At 43.1% G+C, this 19,730-nt stretch overlaps 2 protein-coding genes across 6 annotated transcripts in view; one reads left to right on the forward strand and one right to left on the reverse strand.

Moving 5' to 3' along the window:
- Nucleotides 1-1,637: 1,637 nt before the first annotated feature.
- Nucleotides 1,638-8,443, forward strand: sqlea (squalene epoxidase a; the record flags this gene model as incomplete). Its single annotated transcript, XM_080540259.1, has 11 exons — nucleotides 1,638-1,916; nucleotides 2,261-2,522; nucleotides 2,766-2,943; nucleotides 3,272-3,368; nucleotides 3,598-3,711; nucleotides 3,921-4,092; nucleotides 4,409-4,504; nucleotides 4,898-5,040; nucleotides 6,183-6,279; nucleotides 6,610-6,697; nucleotides 6,854-8,443. The coding sequence occupies 11 exons, from the start codon at nucleotides 1,638-1,640 to the stop codon at nucleotides 7,044-7,046; spliced, it is 1,719 nt and encodes a 572-aa protein (XP_080396385.1). The 3' UTR covers nucleotides 7,047-8,443.
- A 1,016-nt stretch (nucleotides 8,444-9,459) lies between these two features.
- Nucleotides 9,460-19,730, reverse strand: part of oxr1a (oxidation resistance 1a) — a 60,706-nt gene continuing 50,435 nt past the window's right edge. For 2 of the 5 annotated variants that reach the window (XM_080540254.1, XM_080540252.1), the window contains exons 9-15: nucleotides 18,391-18,556; nucleotides 14,482-14,562; nucleotides 12,996-13,121; nucleotides 12,229-12,381; nucleotides 11,947-12,042; nucleotides 11,566-11,639; nucleotides 9,460-11,398 (exon numbers count right to left, since the gene is read on the reverse strand). In XM_080540254.1, the coding sequence (XP_080396380.1) occupies nucleotides 11,263-11,398; nucleotides 11,566-11,639; nucleotides 11,947-12,042; nucleotides 12,229-12,381; nucleotides 12,996-13,121; nucleotides 14,482-14,562; nucleotides 18,391-18,556 (832 nt within the window). In that variant the 3' untranslated portion in view covers nucleotides 9,460-11,262. Of the gene's footprint in view, nucleotides 11,399-11,565; nucleotides 11,640-11,946; nucleotides 12,043-12,228; nucleotides 12,382-12,995; nucleotides 13,122-14,481; nucleotides 14,563-16,734; nucleotides 16,831-18,390; nucleotides 18,557-19,730 lie in introns of those variants that run through there. The other 3 variants (XM_080540256.1, XM_080540253.1, XM_080540255.1) reach the window with 2 other exon arrangements.

Below are 19,730 nucleotides of genomic sequence, written 5' to 3' on the forward strand. Positions count from 1 at the left end.
CCGCTAAAGTTTTGAGACAGAGGACACACAGTGGTCGTTCCTCCGCACCGACCACATTAGACGTGAAGCCCAGGGAGAGGTATGTATCGTCATACTTTCTTGACTTTGGCTTTGGGACGTTTGTCATGGGCTCCTTCGCTTTTCGTTTAGCTTCTGGCTCTTTCATAAACTTATCCATTGTTGTTGTTGCTGCTAGATAGCTGGAGGAGGGAGTGCGCGCGTCAATGACGTGAATGGAGCGCGCGTCAATGACGTGAATGGAGCCCCCTCGCTGCCTCTTTGTTACAGTTTATGGCCTGCGCTCCATTCAGGTTCTCATTTTTATCATCCAACGCCCACAACACCCCTGATGGTAACCTTAAGCAAGCAGTGTTTGTTTACAGCTCTTGTGTGTGCATTTTTTCCCCCTCCCATTATTTCTGCGCCCCCCCTGCAGTACCCCCGCGCCCCACTAGGGGGTCGCGACCCACAGTTTGGGAACCGCTGCTTTAAACAGAATAATTTTAAAACAAAATATTTCACATGCTATTGATTCATATTAAATTATATTATATTGAAATTGATACAGTGGTTAAAATAACATTGCAGTAATCCAAGCACTGAAGTGATAGCCCACAATTGAGTTTTTTGATGAATTGATGAAAGCATATTTAAACGAATAATTAATTTTCTATACACAAGGTGTTATTTATATGCTATTTCTAAAGTGTACTTATATGTTGTGTTATATATATATATATATATATATATATATATATATATATATATATATAATATATATGTCCTATGTCTGACAAAGTGAGCAGAGAGGGCTGTTGGGCAATGTGTGTCTAGCCTATGATTTACCATCGCAGACTGAGAGAGGGACACCTCACCTTTCCACAATCCAGTGACATCACATCATACTACCGTCCTCTCAGTCAACTCTCCAACAGCAGCCGAGGATTGCCAAGATAGCGTGAGCTCTGCTCAGCGATGTGCTGCTCCTGATTGGAGGGTTTAGATACGGAGAGGGCGGTACACAAAACCTGCAAACCGGGGCTGAAGTACAATTCTCCACTGTACGCACTCGTTCTCTTCCCCTTATAGATTTGAGTGCATTTGGATAGGTGTAAGCAGGAACTAGAGGGACCAATACATTCATTTTGAATCCACAAAAGGAAGTGATCGAGTGCATACTGTAGGAGACGGGAAGATTATTAGAATTCAGCATGAAGTTCGCCACATTCCTCATTATCATAATATATTCAGCATCCTCTGAAACCATCAAGCCGGCTGGAATATTGTCATGGATTTTGAACAAAGCTATATTTCTCTTTTGGATTGACGGATATACTTTTCAATTGCAGTGCTATTGAGAAAAATATTATTAATATGAGGCTCTAATTTTTTATAGAGACGGAATCTACAACAGTTTTCTTCTTGAAATAAGTATTAATAACCGCACTGCACTGCACTGAACTTCCATTGCATATTATATTGTAATCCAGGATATACTTTTTGTTTTCAGAATTTAGTTTCAGGTGTACGAGTAAGAGTACGATCACCTGTCAATTGCTGCGGAGTTCAGTGCTAGAATTACTTGGTGTTTTATTGTGAACCGGTATTCACTTAAAGTAGTGAACTAGTAAGAAATCATGTGGACTTTTCTTGGGATTGCAAGTTTCACATACATTTACAAAAAATGCGACGCTGTTTTAACATACGCACACAAAGAGATTATAGTGGCGGCTATGGTGTTTTTGGCAGTCGGCATGGTGCTATCATATATCAGGTATTTCCAAGGACAGACGCTCAAGTTACCCCAAGTGCTACATTTACCTCTGGAACTCCTATCATCCCTACCCCTTATTAATAAAGTTATTCCGAAGATTACAGGAATCAGCCACAGAAGTGGAGAGAGCGCGTCTAAGAAGGTGAGTCCATAGTGAGTCATATAGGCTTAGCCTACAATCAACTACCGGTAACTGTAAAGACGACAAATATAGACCAAACTAAGACTAAAATAGGCCTACTCTAGATAAGCATAAACACTTTTTTAATTTTCTCATTTTTTCTCACAGTGACAAATTATCCCACAATATTTGTTGTTAGATTTCTTTATTGAAACATAAATAATGAATTCAATAAATCTCTAGTGAGTACATTTAGAAAATTAAAAACTAATTCCAGTCAAAGTACCTTTGAAATATTATACTTCACCTAGAGACCATAATCTAATCAATTTATTTCCTCTATTTTTAAAAATCTCTCTAACCAGGGAAGTGGCAAGAGAAAAAGAGTGTGTGTGAAGGAGTCACCATGCATGGAGAACACCCCAGCAGGGTTCTCCTCTGTGGCCCCTGATCCTGACGTCATCATAGTTGGAGCTGGGGTCCTTGGTTCAGCCATGGCTGCCGTGCTGGCCCGTGATGGCCGGAGGGTCACAGTGATTGAGAGGGACTTGCGGGAGCCAGACAGGATAGTGGGAGAGCTGCTGCAGCCCGGAGGCTACAGGGCCCTGAAAGAGCTGGGCCTCGAAGGTAAGCGCCAACAATCTACATAGCAGTGCAAAGTTTCCTCTGACCTCTAATGAAAAACATGCTCTCATATAACTCTCCATCATTTTGTTGTGCCAGATCAATGACAAAGCTTGCTTGACGGCAGTTCAGTGTTTCAATGTTCAAAATGCAGTTAACTTAATTGACCCAGTATAAACCACTGTCTTTGTGCCAGCCACAGACAGAAACACTTGAATCAATAATGAAACAACCTTGTGTAACCAGGTTCAGTGGAGGGGTTGGACGCTCACGTGGTGAAGGGCTATGTGATCCATGACATCGAGAGCAGCACGGAGGTGGAGATCCCCTACCCTCAGGAAGAGAGCAGTATCCAGTGTGGGAGAGCCTTCCACCACGGACGCTTCATCATGGGCCTACGCAGAGCTGCTCTCGCTGAACCAAAGTAAGCTTGTCAAACATTTTTGTAATATTATTAACCACACTTGTCAGTTAATCATCTTACTATGACACATTGTTACAGATGCACTTTACGGCACAGTCCACTATGGGCTTCATAGATGGTAGTCCAACATTCCAAAAAGTATTGTCAATCAACCCAACGTGTTTTACAAGCGCTCTATTTATGGAGTGATTGTTAGTCACCTGAGAGGTGTTTGTTAGTCACCTGAGAGGTGATTGTTAGTCACCTGAGAGGTGATTGTTAGTCATCTGAGAGGTGATTGTTAGTCATCTGAGACGTGATTAGTCTAACTGAAACTTTGCTCCCCTAGTGTCTCGTTCTTGGAAGGTACAGTGACCAACCTGCAGGAGGAGGACGGGTGTGTCACAGGCGTTCAGTACAGGGACAAGGAAACAGGAGACACCAAGGTAAAGATCGTCCAGCGTGTACTGTACTTCGGCACAAAGATTTACACAAAGATCTACTGCCATTACTAAGATTTACTGCCATTGGTGTGGCAGATAGTCCCTTGCTGATAACAATTTCACCTGTGTAAAAACAAATTCTCATGAAGCTCACTGTTGATTTTCACAGGATCCAATGAACCACACGAGCTCACGAACACAGTTTGATCTAATTGTTTTATATCTCCCTTAGGAAATCAATGCAGGACTCACTGTCGTGGCCGATGGCTGTTTCTCCAAGTTCAGAAAGACCCTGGTTCCTGGGAAGGCCCATGTCTCCTCTCACTTTGTTGGATGCATTATGAAGGTATAGTCAAACGTTTTATTTGATCAAATTACATGGTGAATTAAGTGCTACTCTCTTTATCAATAGCCCAATAGGTACATTTTAGTACCTAATTGATACGTTTATAATAATACTAAAACGGCATCGCTGTACTTGAACTGAAAATTATCATGTCGTTCTGCTTTTGTGCAATGTAATTAGTTGACTGACCTTCTCTCTCCTGTCCCCAGAACTCTCCTCAGTTTAAGCCACACCATGCTGAGCTTGTGTTGGCCAACCCCAGTCCTGTCCTGATCTACCAGATCTCCTCCACAGACACCAGGGTGCTGGTGGACATCAGGGGGGAGATGCCTCGAAACCTCACAGAGTACATGGCTGAAAACATATACCCACAACTGCCAGGTAAGATATAGGTACACGCATGAAGACACAGTGCCTGGCATTCACCTTCTCGCACAGTTTTCACATGGTTCTGCTTTGCGGTCTGAACAACAACTTTCCCTACTAAACTATGCAAAGTACTCTACTTTCAAAACACACCAAAATCAATAAAAAAAAACATTGAGCCATTGTATGTCTATGATAGCTCCAACGTGGAGTGGAGTGAAATGCCACACTATTTCTTGACAGGTTGATATTCCCACTGTGGTTTAAATGTGTATCTTCCTAGCTGGATAGCTTGTTGAATGGTTGACCTGACTCCTGTTTTGTGTTTCAGAGCACATAAGGGAGCCTTTTATGGAGGCGCTGCAGAATGATCGCCTGAGGTCCATGCCAGCCAGCTTCCTCCCACCTTCTCCAGTGAACAAACCAGGTAGAGCATGACTGACTGCACTGCAGGGTTGGAGAGTTTACAGTTGACAGCAGTCCTCTATGCAAACATACAAGCTCCAAAATGAATACACTGACTACTAGACACTGAAGACACTAGAACCCCCAAATTGCTCCCAGTGAGCGGGGGGCGGCGCCTTCCGTGGTAGCTTACCGCCATTGGTGTGTGAATGTGTGTGTAAACAGGGGAATGAGAGGCCATTGTAAAGCGCTTTGGAATAAGGAGCTATATAAGTGCAGTCCATCACTAGACCAACTAGTCCAGTTCTTTCGTTGTCATGATCAAACCAGTTTCGCGTATTGTCCTCAGATATAAATTACAGTCTGAATGGTTCATGTGAGTTGGGTAGGTAATATGAGACATTGTCGTGCGCAGGTGTCCTACTGCTGGGAGATGCCTACAACATGAGACACCCTCTGACTGGAGGAGGGATGAGTGTGGCCCTCAATGACGTCAGGATCTGGAGAAGCCTGCTGAAGACCATGCCTGATCTCTATGACAACCAGACCATGCTTCAGGTAAATAAACACCTTGGTTTAGATAGATAGATAGACAGACAGACAGACAGACAGACAGATAGACAGACAGACAGACAGATATAGATAGATAGATAGATAGATAGATCTACTAGATTTTAGAATATGGTTGCAGGGATTTGCTCCCATTCAGCCACAAGAGCATTAATGAGGTCGGGCACTGATGTTGGGCAAGAAGGACTGGCTCGCAGTCTGCGTTCCAATTCATCCCAAAGGTGTTCGATGGGGTTGAGGTCAGAGCCCTCTGTGCAGGCCAGTTCTCCCAGACCAAATTCAGCAAACCATGTCATTATGGACCTCACTTTGTGTATGGGGGCATTGTCATGCTGAAACTGGAAAGGGCCTTCCCCAAACTGTTGCCACAAAGTTGGAAGCATATAATTATCTAGAATCGCATTGTATGCTGTAGCATTAAGATTTCCCTTCACTGGAGTTAAGGGGCCTAGCCCAAACCATGAAAACAGCCCCAGACGATAATTGTGTCCACATACTTTTGTCCATATAGTGTATATACAGTATATATAGTATGCAGTATGATTTAACATCCCCCAGCCTGACTCTGATCAACTCGATCGAGCCAGCCTGAGGACGAGTTTACAGTCTTTTTGCGGCCGGCAGAAAAGACCTCCTCTTATAGCGCTCCTTAGTGCAACGTGGTTGTAGTAGTCTGTTGCTAAAGGAGCTTTTCTGCTCTGCCACTGTGTCATGTAAGGGATGGGAGCTATTGTCCATGTTTGTCCACCTCCTCCATAGTATCCAGGGTGACACCGGGGACAGAACCAGCTTTCCTATTAAGCTTGTTCAGCCTCTTGGTGTCACCTTCCTTGTTGCTGCACCCCCCATCATTCCACCGCCTACAGCACTTTCTGACGTGTCTATATCCCTCACTGAATGATGACCTTAGCTTGAATGAATGAGCATCGATTTGTGGAATGTGCCTAGGTGTGGAATGTGGCGCCATATTGCACACTTGCTGGTGTGCTGTATATTACAGAAGGTAAAATTGTATTATGGGCATTACAATACTGCCTCTGGTTTCTATTCTGTCCACAGTGTTGTAGTCAAGGGGACTACAGACAGAGCAATGTGGGATATTACATGTAACTTTTTTTTTTTCTCCATAGGCAAAGAAAAAATTCCACTGGGAGCGCAAGTCATCACATTCCTTTGTTGTGAATGTGTTGGCTCAAGCCCTGTATGAGCTGTTTGCTGCCACTGACAGTGAGTTTCCTTTCCTGGCCTCTGCCAATGCTTGATAAGTGGAATGGAATAGAGATACAGTATATCTATTTTGTTTGCTACTAGTCCAGTGCTTTTACACAGTAGTGGTCCTGAATAACTAATTACTGGTACTAGACACATAATGAGACCTATGTTGAAGAGAGGTCAGTTTAGGACACTTTCGCTATGAAAATGTAGCACTATGGTATGGAATTTGACAGCCAGACTGTCTGGCATGGTACTACACGGAGGTATACAGTAGTATATACTGTACCATTTTACATAACGTCCTGACATGCATATTCATAAGAGCTGTTGTGTGTTTTTCAGATTCTCTTACGGAGCTAAGAAAAGCCTGTTTCCTTTACTTCAAGCTTGGTGGGGAGTGTATCAATGGGCCAATCGGGCTTCTGTCAGTGTGAGTCTCACTAATGGATTCAATAAGCCAAATTAGCTTTTTTTTTTTTTTACAGTGCTATTATAATGTTCACCATTTGAAAGCAAACTGTGTTAAACATATTGGGAAAAGTACTTACAAGGACATACAATTAAGACTAATCCATTTCATTCACAGGTTGAACCCCAAACCCATGACCTTGATCGGGCACTTCTTCGCAGTGGCCTTGTATGCAATCTACTTCAACTTCAAGTCAGAGTCCTGGCTCACCAAACCCAGAGCCTTCTACAAGAGTGGAGCCATCCTTTACCGTGCATGCATGGTCATGTTCCCTCTCATCTACTCAGAGTTCAAGTACCTGGTGTACTGAGGCGTGCCCTTGCCCTTTGACCCCGGTGGACATCTCTGAACACCAGCCTTAAGGTCAACAGACGTCAGAACAGAACAATGACTTCAAACACATCAGTGATGACCATCCTCTCAGCACACTACAAGCTATGCCTCTAAAGTGACAATGATTTCATGCTGAAGCCTTTGACATTATCATAATATGCCTTTTTCCCTGCCTTAGGGTCTTTTCACTTGATTAGACTTCCTCTCAGAATGAGGACTAAATTGACATATACATTTTCGATAATGCCTTGCATGTTTGTTTACACCATTTGAAATTAATGTTACAGTCAAGTAACTACAAGGAAATAGCAACACAGTATAACTGTTAACAAGTAGTAAATACTACAGTATACAATGTCTGCTCATGCTGTTGTTATACCAAACCTGCCAATGTAATTCATAGTTACCGTATAGTAATACTTAATTTGGAGTTTGACCAAATTAACAAGATGAATATACAGTAGGGTGTCTGTCTGTATGTCTGTCTGTCTGTCTGTCTGTCTGTCTGTTTGTCTATCTGTCTATCAAACCTCTTTGCTGCTGATTTTGTAGAATTCTACTAATAAGTAGGACTAATTCTATATTGAACATGAGGACAAAATGATATTCATCCAGTGATGGGATAACATGTTTATTAATGCCAATGATGACTTATTTGAAGCTAACGCATTTACTTAAGCGTATGAATTGGTTCCCACCTCTTGAAATTGAGGTTACAGGGTGAATAACGGTTGTACAATATTGTGTCCTTACTATGTATATTGTGCTCCAAATATGTTCGCTGTGCTTACTCAATCTTTTCACCTGTACACTTACAAACAAATGATATTGTATTGAACGGATCAATCAGATTTGGCAAAAACAAGGTTCTGTTTTTCCTCCTGCCTTAGAATGTTTTGCTACTTCACACATTGTGACAAGGGAATTTTGTTGTGTGACATCATCTTGTTCCTACACGTCTTTAAATGTGATGTTTAAACCTGTGAAACCTGTTGGAAGTGCTGTAAAGTATGTATGTGACAAGGCACTAGTCTGAAGACTGCAAAGCTCTGGGACCTCAGTAATGACGTGACCCCCCCTGCCCCCACCCTTGTGTGCCTGGGGGAATAGAGGGATTATTGCAGTAGAAACAAATAGCACAATTAAATGGGAGATCCATGACCTGAGAGGTGAATGGAGCCCAGACTAAAACAAGTCCATGACTGATGCTGGTGAACTGGTCCATCTCATCAGAGCTTACGTAGAGAAGGCCCTCGAGGGCAAGAGTTCATTACAGGCTTTTGCACTGTGTTGTTGTGACTATTTACTTGTAATTGTATTTTGTTTAATTACTTGTTTAATAAATGATAAATTATGTGGATGATTACCCTCCCATCCGAGACTAATGTTTTTATTTATTCCTTAATTTTAGCCACTGCTATGAACTTGTGATGTATCCTATTTTGGTAAATGATGAAATCCTAAACTAAATACTAATTTAGACAACACATTAAATTGAATGTAGATTACTGCGATTGAGGTGATGGAATGTGGTCCTCAAAAACATAAATAGAATTGTCCACAAGATGGCGCTCCTTACAAACGCAAGTAGTTCCTTGTTGAGGAATAATGCAGGAGTCATCATAAGACTGAACATGTGAGATGCATTCTCTGTTCATTTAAATTTGTTTCCGACAATATTCTTTAGATTTACCGGTAGGTTTATTTGACTATAATCATGGTTCACAATGTACCGTGCATCTATAGACTCATCATAGATCAACCTTTATCATTGACCTTTAAAACAAGTTGACAAGATTGCTCCTAGTCAGTGGATCATCTGACTATAATTACGTGACTAAATAGCTATTTAAATAATCTAAGCAACTAATTATACTTCATAGTGGCGCTTGATTTAGAAATAAGACTTGGACCACCAAAAGAGGTACAGTTCATTTCTGAATTCCTGGAGGCATCAACATCAGCAGTGTATTGATAGTAACAGGCACACTGCCACATTCTGGACCTCAACTCATCTGGGCTCTGATTGGCTCTCCTCCCTCTCCCACACTGCAGAGTCCCACACAAGGAGGGTGTGGTCAGGTTCATGGAGGAAGCTCATCTCCTCTGGGGTGAACACAGGGCAGGATGAACAGGCCTTCTCCATGTCGCTCCACATGCTGGAGGCTCTGTGCTGGTCTGGGGGTGAAGGGGGCTGAATTTGATACTCTCATCAAACACGTAAAAAAAAAAAATCAAAACTAAAATGTTCATTGCAATAAATATCTTAATTCCAGAAATATTAATAGTATAATTTATACTATACTAACATATTGTATGGTATCAATATTATACTGTAACAGCCAGTAACATACGGTACCTTTCAAAGACAGGAGAAGCACGACAAATCCAAGGTTAGAACAATTTATTCAGTTTTATTGTTATTTATACATCACTGATACATTGTATTCTGGTGAAATAATTGGAGGATTTATCCATGTTATTCTTTGTGATTCCACAAGGACACAAATACTGGTGTGGAAGACCAGAAAGGGCAAGAAAGCTGCTGAGAAGTGACTATGTACATACTCGTCTTCAACCTCTGTCCGTCTGTTAACAGTCAGTCTATCTACTAACAGAGACTCACCACCAAACAGAGACACATGAGGAGAGAATTGACGCCCTGTTCGACTCCTCAACATTCAGCCTCGACGCCTCTCCTTTAGTTACACAGAGCAGTAGGTTGACCCTTATTAATATTGTAGCAGCAAGCTTTCTACTAACAGTTAACATCTCTATGATCTAAACATAAAGTACTGTACAGCTACTGCTAATTGAATCTTATGAACCTGGCCTTACTTTTACACCAGATTAAAGTGCTAGAAGCAACCCACCAATCCACACTTTATATATATGTATATATATTTATATATAGGAACAAATCTACTATTTTAACATTAATTTACAGGGTAATATACATTATATTTGTAACAGCTGAAATATCAGCACAAAAAGATCACTGTCACACTTAACAGCAATATATATATATATCAATATATATATATTATATATATAAATATATTATATATATATTCATATATAATCATATATATATAAATATACAATTGTCATATATGCATGTAAAACAGTTAACCACGTCTCAGGCTTTTCAAATTATACCCAGAAAAGCAATTGTGTATCAAGACGTAAAAGCTTTACAAGTACTCTCTGAAAGAGTGTCAGGTAGGCAAAGTGCCAACCTGGATTATTTGAGGTCACATGACAGTAATTTGCATATTCCACAAATCTATTGCAACACATTACTGTCTACCAACAGTACACACAACTCCTGCAGGGAGCTGGCGTCAGCTGAACTCACACATACACCCACTTAACGGAACATTACGACAATGGGTATTCTGATTATAGCTATGTGCTTCGAGATGGTGTGCTATGATGGTGAACAACAGGAGGACTACAATACACAATACTCTATATTTTTGCCTCAGAAGAAACCCAAGATGTAAAATACTTTTCTCCTCAGTGCCGTGTCATTACCGTATCCTGCTGATGCCTTTCTGCATTACTCAGACCAGAAACATGGCTCACAATCCTCCACTCAGAGTAAAGGAATGTGTTTGCTGTTGTTTACGTTTTTTTTTTTTTAATATTTTTTTTTTACTGGATCTCCATGAAGGCCAACACCACATAAGTAATATGCTACTGACTGAACAAATTGTCTGCATGGGGTGGGGGGGAGGAGGGGATCCTTGAGTGTCTCAAAAGTTCAGATAATCTGGACTACGGCAGTTCTCTGGTGGATGTCCCAAACCTGACCGGCCATCATCCCCGTCTGGGGTGAGAGTTCACCCCCAAGGTCCTTCAGTGTTCTACTCTGCTCTGCCAGGCCTAAGGTCTCCTCTCTAAATACACCAACTCCTTTCTCATCCAGCTATTTACCCTGACCGCTTTTACACCCCCCTACTCTTCAAAGACGCTGCGTACACACACAGCTTTTTAATAAGATACACACATGGTAATTTCACAAAGAGTAAGCTCTGTAATAACTGCAGTAGTAATGCACAACAAGCATCCGGAACTGGCTTCCTGGTTGGGGAAGTTAGGTTCGGGACATTGCAGTTAGGTTCGGGACATTGCCATTGCAGGGATGACGACGACGACTCTTCTTCTTTCTTCTTCTTCCCTGTGGTTTGTTACTCAAAAGCCCAGATTTCTATGTCCTGCACATAGAAATCCTCTTTCTTGGAGAGCATGGGGTTCCCAAAGGTTTTACACGAGTGACTCCTCCCGTGGTAAAGATCCCCGTCCAGCCACAAACCAAACTCACCACTGAAGAGGAAAAAAAACATAATATTAGACCAAATCCAGACAGAAAGAAAGTCTGTTACTCATACAGAGAGTATAGAGAGTGACACAAACAGTGTTGGTCTGACCATAGGTCTTATCATTTAGTGCTGGAAAATCAACTAACAACCAAAAAAGAATCTGGTACGTGCCTTCCCCCTCCAAAAGCCAAGGAGTCCATATCTCCTTTCATGAAGAACATGTTGTCACCTGTCCATTTGTACACCTGTTGAGACAGAACAGAGCAGGTAACCACACCTGTCATTTGTATAAATATAAGATGAGCCCTCTTACATAACACACTCATTGTCAAGGGAATTTGAGACAATTAAGCAAGGTTAATAGGCAGACAGCTGACTAGTGTTTCCCAAAGGACAGTACTTATGCACTACTAGTTAATTGCATTTGTCCATATTACCATGGCCAGTCTAGGGGTGGAGTAAGAAACGGATGGACCTAGCAAACCTGAGGCAACCCCACACAACTCCTCATCTAGATCAGAACACCCACCAGGTGGACAGAGGTCAGCATACCTCAAACTCTGGATTGAAGCAGAACAGAAAGGTCTCTCCTGTCCCGTAGAAGCCTTCACTGACTTTGAAGGGCTCAGACGCCAACGCACCAAACACCTGTTTCAACACAACCAGCCAAACATCATTAAGGAAAGCGGGGGAAAGCACAAAGACCGGAATAGACTGGAATAGGTTTCCCTTTTTAAAATGGGAGACTAATGAGACTAACCCGGATAAATATAGGTTTGATAAGAGAAACAAACAAGAGAGCCTTAGTGGAGGAAGTGCTGTGCTCTCGCTCACCTGCCCGTCACTGTCCTTGATGACCATGAGCACCGGGGTGTCCTGGCCCTGCATGGCCCTATAGAGGGACTTAATGCTCATGCCATGCTTCGCTGTGCCAAAGGCAAGGGTCCAAGGGTACCCAATGGTGCGTGGAGGGAGGTTCTTGGCGAGCTGTAATAAAAAAGTCAGACACGGTTGGGGGGGGGGGGGGATAAATGGAAAATGAAATACAGAAAGGCCACAGCCATCAACGCTCAATTACAGCCTCGATGACCTTTTCACACGGCTGGCTTTAAGAGAGTAACTGGGCTCCAAACACCAATTGCATAGCACCTCTCAGGAGAAGGAGTGCTGAACAGAACGAGGCTAGACGGCAGTGTTCCTAGGGCAGAGCTAAACACTCAGATGTTAGAAGGTGAAGGAGCGTGCCTGACTAGATAAACACCCAGAGTGCACCGCTGCACTACTGACTAGATAAATACCCAGAGTGCACCGCTGCACTACTGACTAGATAAATACCCAGAGTGCACCGTTGCACTACTGACTAGATAAATACCCAGAGTGCACCGTTGCACTACTGACTAGATAAATACCTAGATCAATCACCGTGGACGTTTAAGGAAGCAGCCTATTGGCAACGCGTGGATCAATATGCCAATGGGAAGCCAATGGGCCTGACAGCGTTTGACTGTGCGTGTGCGTGTACGTGGGTGCGTGTGTTTCTGTGTGAAAGAGAGAGAGGGCTGACGTGTTGTGCTGACTGAGCAGTGGGAGGCCTGCGGTACCTTCTCTATCTGGTCCGCCTCCAGGAGTTCACTGGGGTCGCTGAGGATGGGTCTGAACGTCTCCGGCTCCAGCTCCGTCTTGATGGAGGTCCCATGCTTGGAGTTGACTTCCTCCTTGGTGGTGATCTAAAGACACAAGTAGCCATTAGCACAGTGCTCAGGAAGGGTAGCACTGTTTTCTCTAGATCTATCTATCTATCTATCTATATCTACTGATACTAAAGATGTTTTCTGGATATGCTGTGATATTGCAGGGAGTGGGTATTGTATCATGTGTAAGCAGGGGGTTTTAAAGGGAAGAACAGTCTCAGTGTCACATAAACAGAAGCAGGAATATTTGCAAACAGGGTGACTTCTGGGCCAGAGGTCCTAAACTAATGCAAATATACAAGCTACTTAACATTCTAATAAAGTCAGCTATAAAAAATCAATGCTGGAGCAAGGGGTTTTAAGGGAACACTACACTAACAAGAACATGTTGTAACACGTTGGCTATTGGCAGTTGCATCATATTAATTCCTACTGGGTGGCTTATCATTCGACACTAGTGTATGTCTATGGTAAGGAGACTAGGAGCGCTGGCTGAGGAAAAAGCAGAGTGAATAAATCATGGGAAAATCCAATAAATAATTTGCAGTCCAGTGTTTGAGATTTAGCTGGCCAACGGATTGCCCGGTTGTTTATCTTTCTCCATATCAGGGCCAATTGTAGAGCGCTTTGCCACGTGGGGCCTGAATGTGCTCATGTTACCGTGCTCGTTGAATTACCTGCATTGTCCTCAGCAAACAATCCTGCACGTAGTCAATCAATGGCATCGCACTTCTGTCCCCCCCCTCCCTCCCCCCCTCCCTCCCTCCCTCCCAGTCCCTACATTGAAGCAGGCGCAACGGGAAAGGTGCAGCTCATCTCATCGCCACCCAGATGTGGTTGGATGAGCACACACTGACGGAGTTGAGACATCCCAGAAAAATCACATTTAGGTGGATATTCAGTATAAGATTCTCTCTTTTTTGTTGTTGTTGCATGGGTAAGATAGCCTCAGGCCTAATTAGCAATGGTTGAAATTAAAAGTAGCAAATTGAAAGCACAGCAGTGGTCAATAAGGAGCAAGGCAGAGAGATAGAGGGGAGAGGAGTAAGGGACCTTCATTCGGCCACCTGTTTCCATTTCATTATACTGGGCATTAGGCCTACTGGTTGTACTGGTGTACAGGTCTGAACTAACGTTCAAATGATCCTCAGGGGGGGAAGATGATGACATTTCCTGCAGAAACATTTTTCCGTCTGATTGTGTCATTGGACATGGTTACAACTTGCTGCTACGTGAGGCAGCAGCATTCAGTGGGCAGGGCGGGCCGTTCCCAGGGCCCATGTTGGCCCAGCGGGTCAGATAGAGAACCATTCACACACTCAGAAGGAGGTTTAACAGAGCCTATGGGATGGGGGGCGGAGGCGCGGGGCGGAGGCGCTGTGCGGGGCTGTGGCACCTGGAGCCGTTTGCAGAGAGAGCGCAGATCTTCGCTGTTTAGCGCATCGATCCGGCGGTGGTACTCAGTCAGAGACACTACCTGGTACGGAGACAGGAACATGATGTGTAACTATGCTGCTGGCGATGGAGGAGAGAGGATGAGCACAGCAGAGGGGGGGAATACAAGACACTTGAGGGTGGAGAGAACTGATATCAAATTTCACACAATGTCTAGGCCTATAAGTCATCTAAATTATAGACACTCTAAGTGGCAGGTCTCTCCAGCAAATACCCCTAGTCAGTGTGCACCCAGGCAATCTTCCTGTTAGCCAACAGAGGGGTATGTTTAATATTTGAACAAGAAATTATCGACTATGAACCAATAGAGAGAAGAGACACCAGTAGCGAAGTGTTTTGCATGTTTGTGTAATCTGTTTAACATCTCTGCTTGATGTAATAAGAGGCTGAAAGATGTAACAAGCCAGATGTTAGGCCTAACACAAGACTTCAAAAACCAAAAGAATCCCCACCCACCTTACAAAGACACTCTAAGTGCTTACAGACTAATCTAATTCCAAGAGAAACTTGAGGATCCTCGAAACCGCAGGCAGTTCTGCAAAGACCAAGTCCACCTTTAATTTATAGACGCGTTGGATCAGGAGCTGGGTTATTATGACTCACTCTTTAGGCACAGAAGCAAAAAAGAAACACTAAAACACTGACTTCGTTTGCCAAGTCCAGACAGAGAGCATATCAAAACACTCACGGTGAGTGAGTGTACACACACCCTGGGCCTACAACCCAGTCAGAAGGCCTCCCTTGACCTGGGGCACTCAGCCACATGCCACACTCTAAACCTGGCGCCCCCACATGCACTCGACTAATGAAGGGCTGCTTTTGATCATCATAATGATGATTCCTAAAATATGCCAGGGCTTAGTTTAAGCTTGAAGCAAGCACACATGATCAGGACGTCCCTTCCAATTTCATCTGCTATTCACACTAGATCTATTAATAGGCTAGTTCTAGCCTACTTTTACCTCCATAACAACTTCTCTTGTCCCATGCAACCACTTAGCCACTAGCTTCTGCAAGGGGTGTGAATATCCTCACAAATCATTATCAGGGAGAGAAAAGAAAGCAATAGCATCACAGGTAAACAAACGTATTGTTACTGTCCATACGGTACAATGCTCTTATAGGCTAATACAGCACACCTAAACTTGATTAGCCTACATTTCATAGAAAAAAGTAGGAAAAGCTCAGCCTGACGCATCACATCAGGTGTAAACAGCATACCATCCGTCACCCTGACGGTGTAAATAACTTTGCAAGCAACTTGCCACTTTACAGCTCTCAATAATGCAAAGGAAAGGGTAAACTACAGTCGTCCTCATAAAAAATGAATCTGGACGTCTTACTTTAGCACTGTGGCTTAAGCAGTAAAGTGCAGTCTATTGTTAAAAGGCAGGGCTAAGCTTGATGTCCTAATCCTATGCTATTCGTTGGAGAAGGGAGGCTTGTCCAACAAACATGGATTGATGTTGTCCTCCAGAATGATAAAAGAGGGAACAACAGATTAGAACAATGTCATGCATGAGGTCACTCTTCCAACAGCAGCTTATTAGGTTAGCCACATTATAAACAATCAGACCTGGACGTACCAAGAGAGAGCCATGTAATCACAGGGTGGGGACTGGGTGTGTGTGTGTGACCAGGCAGGCGGCTGACTCTATTTTTGGCGCACACACATGCATGTTTAACATAACTAGTTACTAATCTAGATAGCCATGTGTCTCTGTCTCTCTCTGTCTCTCTCTCTCCCCCTCTCTCTCTCTCCCCCTCTCTCTCTGTCTGTAGAACAGCGAGTCTACTCCAGTCCCAGAGAATTGAGAAGGGAAATGCTCTGCCCCTTGCCCTTGAATGGCCAGGCTGCATAAAGCCATCATCTTTCTGGCCACAATAGAGGGTCGAAGAGACAAGCAGTGTCACCTCCAAACTTTCTAAAAAAACGCCTACAAAAAAACACACAGAGAACCGAGAGCATGATGCAATGACAGGACGACGACAACAAAACACTGGCGACTTTGTTTGTTTCAGCAACTGAGCTGAGCGAAGCTCTCCTCCTGCTAGCCGCCTAGCCGGCTGCTCTGCTAGCCACGACCACGACCCACCGCCTGGCCCCGCCGGCTAACTGAGCTAGCTCGGGCTAGCGACACATCAACAACACACAACGCGTATAAACAACACTGGTCACCGTTCAGATACGTACATAGGTGTACTTGGGGGTCAGCTGCTTTGCTTCCTTCACCCTTCTAGAGAACATGTCTTTCTTTCAGGGAAAAGCATTGAAGTCACATTCCGGGTTCTTGGGGTAGTTCCGATAGCCTCGACGTTGAACCAAGTGGACGGGTTGGCATAGAAACATTTTTAGCCAGGGTCTTGGGATGATTTGATTGACCGAGCCGAAATCCAATGAGACGGCAGGACAGGAGCAGAGCCAGCTCCTCATTGGTCCAGAGACAGAGGACCCTCCCTTCATGAGAGGGATTTAAAGATACAGTCGCATTCCGCCATAACTTTTATCCTTTACCATCCTACAGTATAGATAACTTTACTACATTGGAGAAAGTTTTCTAATTCGTTTATCCAGTGTCGGGGAAACTACTCTAAAATTGTATTTAAATGTCCAATTACTTTACAAGCGAAGAAGTTGAACTACACAAAAGCTAGCCTTGAAGGAAATATAGTTTGTCAAACTTAAGCTACTTACAAAAAAGCCAAATATTTTATATTGGCTTAATTATCTCATCATGACACAGCACAATGCAGATGGATTAGGCTACACTAGGTTGCCTGCATTACAGTGCAAACCCCCGAAGTGTTGGTTTAAAAAATCATGTTGCCTCCAGGGTCAAAGTAAAGCAGGTGACTATTTACTTATTAAAATAACAGGATCATATAACCTCTTCAGGACCACGTGTCCTGGCCAAACAAATCAGACCACTTTGTTTCCTACATCATTCATTTACATTAAAATTTAAATCCAAGCTTCCAAGCTTGCGTATCAATTTCTTCATGCAATGTATCCTCTTCACTCTAGCTCCAGCATGGTTACTGGTGCCCACAACAAACCCTTCTCAATGGACTCACACGGCAGCATTGTTCCTACAGTAGAGTTATATAGTGACCTTCCACATTCACAGATTAATGTACAAGTCCGCAGTTTATTCGTTGGCAATCTATGTGTCTCTATGAAGGACAGGGAGGAGTAGCAAAGAACGGCCACATTAGTTTCACATGTTTTGGAGAACTCACTATGCCTATCCAGGCAGCCTTTGACAAACCAGTTTCCATTTATGAACCCATTCCACCTGTGTCTACAACTGTTGGAGCACCACAGAAAACAGTAATCTTATAGCCACAAAACAGCCATCCAGCAAAGCCAAATTACTGTTTGTGATGACCAACAACGGAGATATGTATGCATGCAACACACTACAGTACACTACGTCTGACTTCGAAAAAACAATTACACAATCATGCAAAACACTGTGGTTGTAACTTGAGTGAAAATAGCGCATTTCCAAACCAAGGAAATATTCACACAAATTACACAATAACCATAACTGTAACACATCACACACAACCTGGCCAGGTTCAAAGCATTGTGATCATAAATGACAGTGGAATACTGAAAACACATAAAAATGAAGATTCCTAGACATTAACGATGAGAGAAACACAAAATGATTACACTTAACACTACATAGAGTCATTTTTCCCGAAAATGAAATGACAATATAACAACAATATAATGCTGGACAAGTAAATCATGTAAGACTACATCAACTGCATCCAGCCAGGTCAGAAACAAAAAGACATACAGTAGAAAGGATGTAGAGCATCTCAGTTAAATAGTCCTTACCTCCCACTCCTTGACATTAAGTTCCGTAATTAGTTCATCTTCCCCGCTCTCTGTCTCCTCGTTCTTCTTCACTACCATGAAGCCTGGCTCTCGGCCCACCCCCCCCATCCCCTCCCCATACATGTCCGGACTCCACTGGATGAAGAACACATACAGGTGGTCTGACCTGGGGGGGACAGAGGCAGACTCAGCCTTACTGGGCCTATTGGCTGGATTTTGAGAGAGCAACATCATGCACAGGAAGGTGTATGTAACAGAGGGATAAGATGTGATAAGACAACACCATCTCTTGCATGTAAAGGAATGATATGCCAAGCAGTATTATGCCCAACAATCATACCAATATAAAACATGTTATTCTGAATGATTCCGTAAATAATCACGCATGCACACACACACACACACACACACACACACACACACACACACACACACACACACACACACACACACACACACGCACACACACACACAATCTTGAATTAATTTAAATGATATAATTTGTCAGGTGAACTGGTACAAGCATTTTTACTTGCTTTCAAATGTAAACACATGTCTAAAATTGTCCTTGAAAACACACCCAGTCATGTATGGCAACTATGGACATTGTACATACAGTACAGTATGATTTGCTAGCATTTCAGATCACTTAATTCTACTAGCCTACAACCTAATTCACACAACACAGATTTTCTTAAAAAGGAACCATTTCTGAAACTGTCATCTCAAAAAGGCAGGGAGGTGTTATGCCACACAGTCTGTTGTGGCTGTTCAGTCTACATGCCCTTATATGGTCTTGTCCCTCCCTGCACTCCCACTATTGTAAAGACTCTTCACAGACGTCTTCCGTGCCGCCTCTCATCTAGGTCAAGCAGCAGTGACAGACTGCCAGTGTCAGTAGAGAAATGCACCATGACACAGACACAGGCTATGAGCCTGCAGTGTGCCAGCTCTACGGGGACCGCTGTGTGATAAACACATTCCAGCCTTATAAGGGATGGTGGTGTTGTGACCATGGACTAGACACACGCCCTGCCTGTCTGCTTCAAATTAGATTAACACGTAAGAGGAGTGTGTTGTGTGTGATATGAAGCATTTTCTCTTGAACAGATGATAAGCACATAAACAAGTCTACTGGCTACTGACGCTGAAAACACTGAGGGGCTTTCTGTCGTTTTAAACAACGTTTAAAATACTGAGAATTGGTCAGAGAGCTGATCAGATTCACAGTTGTTTCCCCCTCTCCAAACCCCAGACAAAGACACAACTGTGCTTGGCACCAGAACTGATGACGAGGGCCTTGTTAAATCGTTAAAATTCTGTTTAAAACAAAGAGACTT

Source organism: Nansenia antarctica (genome assembly GCF_963989245.1).
Source record: "Nansenia antarctica genome assembly, chromosome: 10".
In the NCBI taxonomy this organism is placed as follows: domain Eukaryota; kingdom Metazoa; phylum Chordata; class Actinopteri; order Argentiniformes; family Microstomatidae; genus Nansenia; species Nansenia antarctica.